Consider the following 12,386-nt stretch of genomic DNA (forward strand, 5'->3'; position numbering starts at 1 on the left):
TTAAATTCCTCTGCCTTCCTTTGGGCAGGGAGAGGAATCAGAACTGTGGGAGTGAAGCACCTCTAACACCTATTTCAACAAAGACCATCCAGACGCTCCCTTGACAGCTTTGGGAAAGGACAGGGGGAGAATCTTCAGGTGGCGGCACAGAGCAGGACCAGTGCTCATCCTCGCAGGAGGGAAACAGGAGCCTCTCTGTGCCAGGACTCAGTGGAGTCTTTAACCTTCTGGCTGCAGCATGGTGTTCCAGCCCTGGACCAGCTGCTGTGACCACCACCAAACAGGTGAGACCCTTTATCATGATGAGAGGTTTTAATGTTTTCTTTTTCCCCAGTCCCTTAAAAATAATGCACTAGTTAAAAATGAGAAAAGTTCTCCTTCCTCACCCTGTTTTTATTTGCTAGTAGCAAAAGCTTCAAACCTTCCAAATATTAACATCTGGACTTGAAAAGATGCTGTTTTAATTATATAATTACACATGGCTGGTGGCTAATCCACAGGGTTCCTACCAGCACCATAAGCCACATCTGTAAGGTATTTTCTCTTTTGTAAGTGATGTGATTTGAAGTAGGGGGCTTGAGGAAGGCTAAGCCTCTGTTGTGTAAAAATTTGGCTGAGGCTCCCCAGGGAAAAATCCTAAATGCCTGATCACTCGTGTGAGAAGCGCTGAGGCTCTGGCCTGTAACCAGCGACCAAACCAGAGGTTATAGCAGTGGGCCTGTCTCTTTGGAGATGAAGCAAGGTGAGGATAACCTCCAGTTCCCTGGGCAGCTGCTCTCTGCTCCCAGGAGGAGGCAATAGGAGGGCAATGCCAGACTTCACTGCTCTCCAACACAAAATGAAGTACCTGTTCCCCTGAAGTATTTCCTTCACCGAGGAATGGCAAACTTGCCTTGGTTCATTGATAACACTCATCTTTCCTGTGCACGAGATCCTGCCTGAGCTGTGGTTCAGTGTCCACGGTGGTAGGAGGCTCTCACTTGCTGGGTCCTTCACATGCCCTTTGCCTTTCCATTTATACCAGAGCAGTTCCCTGATGGAAAGAAAAGGGATAGTGAACCTTTTATCTCTTTTTTTTTTTTTTTTTTTTTTTTTTTTTTTTTTTTGCTGGTGTGACCAAAAGGGTGGTGTGACAGCTCAAGGGTCGTCTAGGGATCTCATCCTTAATCCACAGGCTCTCAGATTTAAAGTGCCTGAGGAGGGAAAAATAACTTGCTGTTTCAACACCTGTTGTTTTCCCGTGGAGAGATGCAAAGCTGTTACGTGCTAGTGCTCCTCTTGCTTCCCTTTTTTTATACTTGCCATGGTCTATGTTGTGGCGTTTGCCTGAGCACCTGCAACCTGCGGGAGGACAGACCCAGGCACGCTGGCAGCTTTAGAGCCTGGTTTTGGGGGAAGATGCTCTGACAAACGACTACTCCTCCGGCATTGCTTCCCCCCCACCCCGAGTCTCCGACAGAGGGGAGAGCGTCCCCCAGCGGCCGGAGCGACGGGGCTGCAGCAGGAGCGGCCGCGGCACCGACAAAAGGCAGCGGGGGGAACGGCTGCAGCCCCGGCGGGGCAGGGCTTGGGCGGACGCCCCCCTCTCCGGGCCCTGTCATCTTCCAGGTAAGATGAATGTCTGTCCCATTCATCATCCTGCAGTCCCCCGGGAAGGGCGGGAATTCGCTGGGCTACTGAAACTTACTCGCCTCAGACGGGGCGGCTTTGTTGACCTGACAGGAGCTGCTCTTTTGTGGGCTCTCTCGCCAGGGTTTATCCATTTGCATAATGGATTAGCATGAAACAAAACGCACGGGGAATGCTCCTCCGCCCCTTCCCACTCTTTCTCAGCTGGCGGGCGGACCTCTTCGGGCGAGTTAATTCATAAACGTGACTTTCGTCTTTCTTCCTCCGGGACCTGTTTTCTCCCGAGGAAGAAAGCCGCGCGTCGGGAGCCACCGCTCCGCTCCCGCTCCCCTCTCCCGCCGGCGAGCGGGCACCGCGGCAGCGTCCGAGCCGGCCACCACTGGCCCCCTTCTCCCCGCCGGTAGCCCCGCGGGGGGGGGAGCAGAAGGTGAACCTATCGGCTGCGGCCCCGGGAACCCTCCGCTGCCCTCCTGGGGCAGACGAAGGGCTCCGACCGCGCTTTTTCTCGCTCTCGTACCTGGGCGAGGGGGTGGTAGTGGGAGAGCTGCGGCTGCCACCCGGCCTCGGGTCCGCCGGGGGGGGTGGAGTTTGGGGGGGTACCGGCTGGGCTGCGCCGCGCTCCCCAATAAATCCCGTCCGCGGGTCGGGGCGGGCGCTCTCCGCACGCCGCTCAGCCGGTGGGCTGTCCCCGGTGCCCGCCCCGCCCCGCCCGGTAGCCTAGAAAAGCGAGGCCGGGCGGCGCGGGCTGCTCGGTGGCAGCCAGGGCGTCCCCCGTACTCCCCCCTCACTCCCTCCCCCGCCGACCATGAAGAACCCGGTGCCGCAGGCGGCCTCGCTGCTGCTGGAGAAGCTGCTGCTCCTCGTCCACGTCCGGCCCTTACCCGCGGGCTCCGGCGGGGAACCGCCGCCGCCGCCCCCGCCGGCCCCCGGCTACTACGACACCAGCTGCTTCAAGCGGGGCGACCTGCTGGAGGTGCCCCGCACCCTCTTCATCCACTTCGGCATCTACCTGGGGGAGAACCGCGTCGCCCACCTGATGCCCGACATCCTGCCCGCCTTCACCGGCGACCGCCGGCAGATCCAGCAAGTGGTGACCAACAAGCGGCTCATCCTGGGCGTCATCACCAAGACGGCCAGCATCCGCGTGGACACGGTGGAGGACTTCGCCTACGGCGGCAGCATCCTGGTCAACCACATGGACCGGCTCTTCCAGGACCAGGTGCTGGGCAGCGAGGAGGCGGCCCGCCGGGCGGAGAAGCTGGTGGGCGCCACGGCCTACAGCCTGCTCTGGAACAACTGCGAGCACTTCGTCACCTACTGCCGATACGGAGCCCCGGTCAGCTTCCAGACCGACAAGGTACGGCGCCGGCCCCGGCCGCCGGCCGAGCCCCGCGGGGAGCCGCTCCCGCAGCTGCCGGGAGAGGCGGCGGCGGCGGCGTCCGGGGGAGAGGGGGGGAGCGGCTCTGCTCTTCCCGGGCGCTCCGCCGCTCCCCGAAACTAGGTCAGTCGCCGCCGCCGCTACGGGCCCCGGGAGCTGCTGCCCGGTGGGTACCGCCCCGGCCGGAGCTGGCGGCCGCTCTCCCCGGGGCAGCGGGCACGGCCGCCGGTGCGGAGCCGCCGGGAAGGGCGGGTAGCCCGGCCTCCCTCGGCTTCGAGCGGCGAGGAAAGCCAGGCGGAATTCGTCAGACTATTAATTAATATGCTCTGAAGCTACTCGTTGCCGCCGGCAGAGCCCCAGGGCTAAAGCTGGGGTGGCGAGTTGGTGCCCGCCTCGCTTTGCGCCCCAGAGAGCAGGTCTGTCACGGACAGCGCAGGCATCTAAAGCTTTCCTCTTTAACCCTGATCTATTCCTTTTAATTTAATTTTTTTCTTTTCTTTTCTTTTCTTTTCTTTTTTCCAGTTCTGTGAGACCATCAAGATGATTATTCGGGACCAGAGGAGTGTTCTTGCTTCAGTGCTCGTGGGATTAGCATCGATAGTCTGCCTAGGTTTGGCACCCTCCACCACGCTCCCAACTATCTTTATTCCCTTCTTTCTGTGGATGGCAGGCTAACAGCCTTCCCGCTGGCTCGCCACCAGTGTCTGTACATAGGATGTATACTACTGTATTTATGAAAGCACAGATTACTCATCGGCGTCTCGTAAAGTTTCTTAACCTTGTGTGCCGTTTTTAAATACAACTTTGTCTAGAACACAGCGCACAAGGCATAGCTTACTGTGTAAGCCAAATAATAGATTTCCTGAAAATCTCAGATGGTACATTTTAACACGCCTTTAAATCATGAAAAAGTAGGGTTGCGATGCAGTTCTGCTCCTTGCCTTTAGCCATAAGTGATTCTCATAATATTCTTCACTTCCTTAGCTGCATTACCTGGGTGCCGTAACTATTAATAAAAATGGATGATGGAGTTCCACAAAGTGATGGATATTGAAAACAAACTACTTACCTCTTACTTTTATAGATTTAGTGTATATTCAGAAGTTACTGTCTCCATTCCTAAAATACTCTTTAGTGGAGATACAAGTAAGTAAACGGACTCTTTTTGACAGCAAAAAAGAAAAACCAGCCCCAGGCTGGGTGCTGGGTGCTGCAGGAGTGCATCTGGCTGCATTGGCTACAGTCATTTCCCTTCTGGGAAATGTTCACAAATCTTTCATTTGTATTAATTGCGTCAACGCTTGCTATCTCGTGGAACAACTTTTTGATTGGGTTAGTGGTAAGGAAAGATGGCGATTCCTCAGCATTTTCCTTGCTACTGATAGTGGTTAGTATGGCTAATATAAACGGCTACAGAGGGTTTTAGGGATCCAGGACCAAACTAGCTTGCTTTATGACAACTAGTGACATACGCATGTTGGAAGTTTCCAGCATTCCAGGGCACGTGGCAGGGACGAGTAGGACAGATGCCAATTTAGCTCCTATCTTCCCTCAGTGATGGGACCCGTGTGGGTGCCATAAAGCCTCAGGGATCATTGGAGTGGTTTCTGTGGTGGTTATATCATCATTTTGGATATTGCCTTAAAACAAGATGCCTCTCGGTGAAAGACAACATGTCTTTCTATACTTGTCTCTTGCGAATAAGTATTCACTTGCAAGCCAGCAGTCGGTGCTAAAAACATTTCGTCTTCAATGTTGAGGCCTTTCTGTTTATCAAGAATGTGTAAAGATGGATTTGAAATCAAGTACATCTAGCCAATTGTTTGAGTGCTAAAAACTTTTGCAATTTTTCTTCCCCCTTACCAATGTCTTGATATATGCAGAGAAGTTGTTCAGCTCCTGGAATGCCTTGCATGCGATACATGCACTTACACGTTCGCACGCTATGCTTGCCTTCCTTTCTAGTCAAAGGCGAATACGATGGTGTCGCCACCAAGGACTGAAGCTCAGATTTACTTCTTTCTGAGAGTGGTGCTCAGTATCCCGTCATCAGCTCTGCTACTGAAGTGGCCACCTTCCCAGTTTTCAGAGAGACTCGTTTTAACTGTGCTGTAAACCCCCTTCTCCTTCCCCTATACCTTACAGCCGCTTGAAGATTGGCTTCTTGAACTGTGAGTCTACTTGGCTGCTCTCTAATCATCTTTCTTCTTCTGGCTGCTCCGCTATAACCGACGAAGAATGTAAAGACTGGGATGAAATTCCAGGCTCGTAGGAAACGGCAGCATGACTGCTGCTGCCATCAGCCGAGAGGGGATTTCAGCCCAGCTTTCCCTACACGCTCAGTCTGCAGCCCAGCTCCGAGCAGCTGGATATCAATTACTGTTGGATCCTTGTAAACAACTTCTGCTCTGCTTTCAAAAGATTGCAACGCTCAGTGTAATTGTTTCTGGTAAACTTTTAAAATTAAGGTGTTTTTTAATTAATATGAATTGCTTTTTCATAGTGTATGCATTAATGATACTTACATAAATCCCAGTGCGTTTTTTTAACTTGCTGTGCATAAGGTATGAACTGTAGTCATTACTGTAATTATATAAAGAGAATTTATTCATTTAAAAATGTCTACCGGCCTCTTGAAATTGAGTATAATGCTATAGCATTTCTCTAGCGTATCCCAGTAGGGCACTGAACAGTCCATTAATGTGCAGTTACATGGTGTCTGATTACAGGTGGGCTTTTCTTTTCCCCTTTATTTACTTGGGATTTATAAGAATTCCAGTAATTCTTATGATTCGCTTATACAATAAACAACGGGGTCATGACCAGTAACCAAATCATAAGTGGGATTGTTGGAAGGCAGAGAAATGTTCCTGCTCTGGCTTCAATATCAAAGGACCAGTGCTCCTGCCTTGCTAATGCTGTTGGGCAAGAAGCACCCAGATTAGACTGAGGGACTAAACTGGGATCTTCACAGGTGTCTATGAAAGAAACGAAAGCAGCTCCTTGCAGACTTCCACCTGTATTAGTAGAGAATTTTCCTTCAACGTGTAAAGTTTTAAGCTTATGAAATACTATGTCATGGTCTAGAATGTCTCGCCGGATCCTTTCATCACGGACAAGTAATAACGTGGGCATACGAACCGAAATTCAGCTGGGTGTTCAAGAGTTTTCCTAACAACTATAATTCTAGCAGAGATCTGGAAATTTTGTTAGTCAGGCATGAGTCAAATCAGTCATACTTGGGGGGGGGGGGGTGGAGAAAACAAGACTAGCAGGCATGAATTCTCATGTTCAGCTCAGCGGGTGGTGTTTGTGCTCTGAAATATTTTGGTAAATGTCAGTGTCAACTTTTTTTCTGTAATTACTTGAGTAAAAATAAGCACTTGCCCTAGGTGGAGCATTGCATTTCAGGCTCGAGCTCGACTGTGATGCCATTGAAATGAAGGAGCTAGTTATAATAAGAAAAACACGGAGAACCACGGAGCAGTTCAGCTGTTTGGAAATGTGTGTGCTTAGAAGCAAAATTGTTCTTCGGGAACTGTAAGTGATGGTGAAGGGGAGTGTAAATCTAGAGCGGCAGCTCATTTTAGTGGTGGGGCTGTTTTGAAAAGCTGTGTGGTTAAACCAGAATATGTAATGGAGGAGTTTAACCGTCACCCCTGTGCCATTGGGAAAGGCAAGCAGTGAAGACATCATGTTAAAAAGGATAGATGGTTCACTTTGGGCTTTCCAAAGAAAACAAAAATAAAATGAGCATTCACGAGGCTTGAAATGTTTTTACAAACCCTGTGTTTAAAAGAAAAAAAAAGTAAGTTGTGAAATGAAGACATTAGAATAGTGAGCTTTCTGTATTTATTTTAGCTTGGAACATAAATGATTACTCACTTTGTGGTGAATAGTCATCTGCTGCTTGATTTCACCTTTGGGTCCTCCTGTGCTGAAGGAAAATGCTACATATAAATACCACTGAAGCTTTTAATGAAAACAAAATCATAGCAATACTTGTTAAAGTCTGAGGGGGTGGGGAGGAGGGAATTAAACTTGTGTGTGACTTGACATCGTCCAGACAGGTTTCAGAAAGCAAGCTGCGGCAATAAGAAACATTAGAACTGTGATCTCTAGAAATAATACGGTGTTGTATAATTTATTGCATGTTCTCACATTAAATAAAGCATCGCACGCCACTGAAGGATGCAGAACCGTGTTAGGCAGTCATTAGGTAGCATCTCCTTTATCCACCAAAATTTAAAAGGAAGAAAAAGAAGTTCTCAGGTGGCTCTAGGAGGCATTTGCTCCTTATGCTCTGTAATAGCTTAGGACCTGACTCCTCTGCGCATTTAACTGTCGTGAATGGGCTTACTGATGGGAAATGATGATACAAGAGCTTGGTAGTTTTGAAGCTCTTTGCTGTAGTGCATTGCACTCTCCCGTAAGCCTTACCGAAATCTTTCAGAACACTGTGCTGGTAAGATAAACGATCTCCTTTGCTGTAGGAATAGATTACTAAAAGTATTTGATGGCTATTTTTGGCATAATTTCTTAAAAATTGATTCCGTGCTGTGTTTTGTGGCTTGGCTTAGCTTTGCTTCTGAAGTCAAGGGAACATTTAGGATATGGTCCTGAGTGCTCAGAGACTGTGGGAGAAGGGGGAGAAGTAGGGTGATCTTCAGGAGACTTAAATCCAAATTACACTGATTGCAGTACCACAGTTCTGTCTGTGACAAAACTGGTGACTTATGTTTACTGTTTCTGTGTCTCACAGGGTAGAAAACTTTCTGTAAGATGTTCTGTATCTTTTTAATGCTTTCCCTGTTTATTAGGGAACTTTATTTAGCCCTGTGACCTTGTTTTAGTAGTTGCCTATCCCTTACAGCATACCTGTGAATTGGAAAAGAGTTGGTGGCTGCTCTGCGATACTGTGATTTGGAGCAAATGAGCTGCATAGTCCCCTACAAGTACATGACAACACCTACAACTACGTGCTTGGTCTGAACCAGGCAGTGAGAGTGCAGGAGGCAGATGATGGGGAGGTTTATTTCCCGTGCAAGGGCAGGGCACATTAAGCGTGCTGAAGGACCAGTCAATGAACGCAGAGGTGTGTGCCTGAGATGCTGCTTTGCTGGGCACGCCGGGCACAGTGATGTGTCTGCTCTCCTGTCCCCAGCTGGAGTTTAGGGAGCTTGAGATGGGGTTGCATGTTAGGGCTGAGAAGAAATGGATTAACTTGCCTTCCCTTACATTAAGAGGTATGCCATTAATGCCACAGGCTGTAATCTAACCTAGTAAATAAAATGGGCTGGGATCCATCTTCTTGTATGTGGTGGTACACTGTGCTCATGCCCATATAGCTAAAATCCCTCACTGCCACAGCGTAGCTTCACCTCTCAGGGCGATTCGTAGCGGTTCCTGGCCTGCCTTATCCCAAGGCACACTCCAAGAGAGCACTTGTTACCAGGGCTGCAACCGGCATCATGCAAAGAGCATCCGTGCAAACGTGGATGACCACGTACAAATGCGCCAAGCTATTCTGTGACCTTGTTTAGCTGATTAACCTGGCCAGAATTTTAAGGTAGACATGCCCATTTGCTACCCAAAACTTTGAGTCCCTTCCTGATTGAGCAGCACTCTGAATGGAAACAACAATACCATTTTATAAATAGTGCAAAAATGTGATGGTTACAGCACTTCTGGGGATTTAGGAGACCTGTTCCCGGGACCTTCTCAAGTCCATCCTGCAGGAGACTCACCAGACTTTGGATAGGGCTATGAGGTGGCTGTCCCTTGCCTTTTCTAACTTTATCTCCTGGTTAGGACAGTGGTTATTGAATTTTCGTTATCAAGTTGGGCAACACCTGTGGCTTTGAGTTAGAAGGAGAAAATGGCTTTCTGGCCACTCTGCGTTGGAACAGGCTCCGTTTGGACTTGTATTTGTCCATCTCCAAGGGTGGTGTCGCTTCTCATGGTCTACGGGCCCCAGTGCAGTTCTGAGCGGGAACCAGATCCCCAGATGCAGCCAGGAACTAGAAATGCTAAGGTTGGGACATTTCCGACTTTGACACTACACAAACTGCAGCCATTGAGAAAACCTGCAGGTAAAAATAAGGGAGAGACTATCAGGTTTGATCAAAGGTTTGCTGCTTTGCTGCAGTGGTGTTTTAGTTAAAGACTTTTTAGTTAAAGCAGATACCCGCTGTACCTCTCTAACTATTGCCTACAGTTTCTCTTTTTTAATTCTTTCCCATTTCTATAACTGCGACAATAATCATCTCTCTGTTTTCTGGCCAGCTGCAAGACTTGGTTAGTATTTGCACAAGGCTGTGTGTTCCTTGCATTGGACATACCGAATAAATCAAACGCATGGTTCCTTACCAGAAGGCAACTTCCCTGCCTGTGAAACCAGAGTTTGCTGTGAGGCTAAGGAGGTATACTGTTTTACATAATTAGAGAATACACATAAATGAAGGATTACGCTCTGCTAAACTTGCCAAGCCACCTTATCTTCTGCTTCTGCACAGTCTTAGCCATGACTCAGGTTTGCACCTGTGTGCCCGCAGAAAGTACCTGCGTGTTTCCATTTAGTGCTGCACAGAAACGCAGGGAGGGGTGGGTCAGCTACCGCCGCGCGGTAGGTAAAAAGGCAGTAATTAATTCTAACCAAAAGTGAAGAAATGTGGGTGTGAAGATAATGAGAGCTCTCCTGGTTTCAACCACGTTCATTTAGAGTCTGTCTAAACGACGATGTGGTAGAGCACTGTGTAAGTAGCCTGGAGCCAGCGATGAGATGACTTGGTTGCCTCCAGAACGAGAAAGAGCGCAGCTGTGAAAAGCGCTGAACTGCATTTAGCCCCAGGGGAAGAAGCTGTTTGGTTCAGCATCATGCTATCGCAGCTCTGTCACTTCTGGAGCCTGAACAGATAGCACCTCGTGATCCTTGTCCTGTTTTGCAGTCGTACCAACGCACCAGGAGCAAGAGCTCTGCATCAGGCAGATATGCCCCACACAGTTTAAGTTCCACCCCACGCCGTTTTATTCATGGGTTACTTTACATAAGTTCCAGCTCTGCCAGTTCCCGAGGAGTCCTTCCCGAAGCATCTAACTCTTCCTAAGCTTTGGAAGAGGAGCCTGAAGGCTTCACTCAGGGCTGAGAATCACCTCGGATTGGCAAGTGTGTAAGGCTGCAATGCCTAAAGTACACGTGAAGATGTAGCCTGCGATATCCACAGTCACGTTGCCATGCCCCATCCCTCAGTCTTTCACCAAGCTCAGGATGTGCACAAAACTCGGCTTCTCTGGAAATCCAAATGTGTAATAAACTCGGACACGGAGTTGGCAAGTAGAGGCAGAAGTAATATCTCTTCATCTAGTCCATCACCCATTTAGCACTGAAAACCGCATGGTAAAGACAGCTTTTTATTTTCCTTTAGTTATTACTCCCAGTTTCTGAGAGCAAGTAGGTTTGGTCACGCTGTATGTAAGAAAGAACCCCTCCGTTGTACAAGTAACTATTTCAGAATGACAATTCGATCATGTATTGAGAGGCTGGGACTAATGTCTTTTCAAAAACTTGCCTGGAGAAAGCAGCAATTCTGCTTGGCCGGTGAACTGAAATTCCAGTGAGGAACGGAGCGTTTCTATTTCTGATGTCTTTGAGCAATTCCAGTAACTCTAATACTGTTAAAGCATTGAGAACTGCACAGGCAGCAGACTCGATGCATAGTCATGAAAATGTGTTTCAAAATTATAATGAGATTTTTATGACTTGCAAAGAGGTTTTTAACAAGCAAACTGAAAATATCCACCCAAACCAGTTACAGATATTACTTTCCCTCAGTAACTTTCTAGTTTGCATTTTTCAGTTTGGGGAACGTTTGTGTTAATAGCTCTCTTACAGACACTACTCAATCCTGCAACTAAATACAAATTTGTGCTTGCAACAATAGTCTGTTCTTATGGGAAAGACACTGGATTTGTGACATAAATTGTGAGCTCACTGTATAACTGAGCAGGAAGGGAATATGGAATGCGAGCAAGACATCTGTTTACACAAAACCCATTTGATCCTAATAAAAAAAAAAAAAAGAGAAGTTACTAAAAAAAAAAAATATCACTTTACTAGCACTGCATATTTAAAAATTATCCTACTAGGAGAGGTTCAGAGTAAAAGTGCGTAGTGCTCCAAGCTTCTTTATTACAATGGCATCACTGGGTTATGTTTCTTCCAGCTAAAATCAAAAGGAGCTTTGTCACTGTCTTTAGAGAGGGCAAAATTAAGTATTCCCACCCATTCCCTAACCTCCCCAAAATCTTCTACCTGTGGAAATCCAGTAACGATGTTCAGAAATGAACACCCGATTGCTATGAATGTTATACTGAATTATGATTTGAATAATCTTACAGGTCGTAAACTGCGCAGCTTTTTTATTTTTTTGTAGTTCTTCAAATCTGTTCAGACAGCTGCCTACGGACGGTTGCTTCTGTGCTGCCACCAGTGTTTCTACCTAGGTTTTTTTTGCAGGTCTAGGCAATGCACTCTTCATCTGGCTTCTGAGGTCTTTTTCTGTGAACACAACTACTCCCATTAATCTTTAGGAAAACTGGGCTCTCAATCCAAAGCTGCAGCAAGACAGACACCATTAACAACTTAACTACCTTTGAGAGCCTTGAGCTTATAGACAAGGGCCAAATATTTCGGCATCGTAGGAACACAGGAATGAACTCGGCAATATCTGAAGGTCTGCTTAGCCCCATATCATTCTCCACCAATGAACACTTAGGGACAGGGTACTGCTACAGGCACAGCCTTGATATATTCTCAAAAATTCCCATATGCAGCAATTCACCAACTTCCAGCTTTAAAGTTTGCATTCACGTCATCATGTGTAATACTCTCACCCTATGTGAACTTGTCTTACTCCTTTTTTAGCTTATCTGTCTGGGCTCTGAAAGGTTCTATGGCAAGATTAATTACGACATATGAAAAAGCACTTTATTTTAAATTGGCTGCCTGATGATTACATTAGCTGTCTCTCCCCCTCTTGTACTACAGGGAACAATGAATAATCATTTTACATTCATTTTTTTCGCTTACAGTCTTATAACTCTCAGATATTCCTGGTGTCGAAGTCAGATTTTTTGCAGTTTCCACAAATTTGTGCTGAAATTCTTCTGAAAGTGGCTTATTTGGCACCATCATTCTAGGACCATGGCTGCCCTCAGCAATTTATTACGCATTACACCTCTCAGTCCAGCAACATCATCCTGGAATTTCTTTAGACTTGGCCGCACCCAGCCTTGTCAGTTTGTTACTTCGAGTTTATTCATCAGTTCAGAAACGCCTTTTATTGACCCCTCAGTTTAGTACCACTGTGAGGATGTCTTT

The 12,386-nt window shown here is 47.6% G+C and overlaps 1 protein-coding gene across 1 annotated transcript; it reads left to right on the forward strand.

Annotated features, from left to right (window-relative positions):
* Window positions 1-2,434: 2,434 nt before the first annotated feature.
* LRAT (lecithin retinol acyltransferase) lies at window positions 2,435-3,682 on the forward strand (the record flags this gene model as incomplete). The annotated part of the gene is made up of 2 exons (XM_082482256.1): window positions 2,435-2,986; window positions 3,530-3,682. 2 exons carry the CDS (start codon window positions 2,435-2,437, stop codon window positions 3,680-3,682), a joined length of 705 nt encoding a protein of 234 aa, XP_082338382.1.
* Between the last annotated feature and the right edge of the window lie 8,704 nt (window positions 3,683-12,386).

This window comes from Vanellus vanellus (assembly GCF_965231255.1).
Source record: "Vanellus vanellus genome assembly, chromosome: 4".
Classification (NCBI taxonomy): Eukaryota; Metazoa; Chordata; class Aves; order Charadriiformes; family Charadriidae; genus Vanellus; species Vanellus vanellus.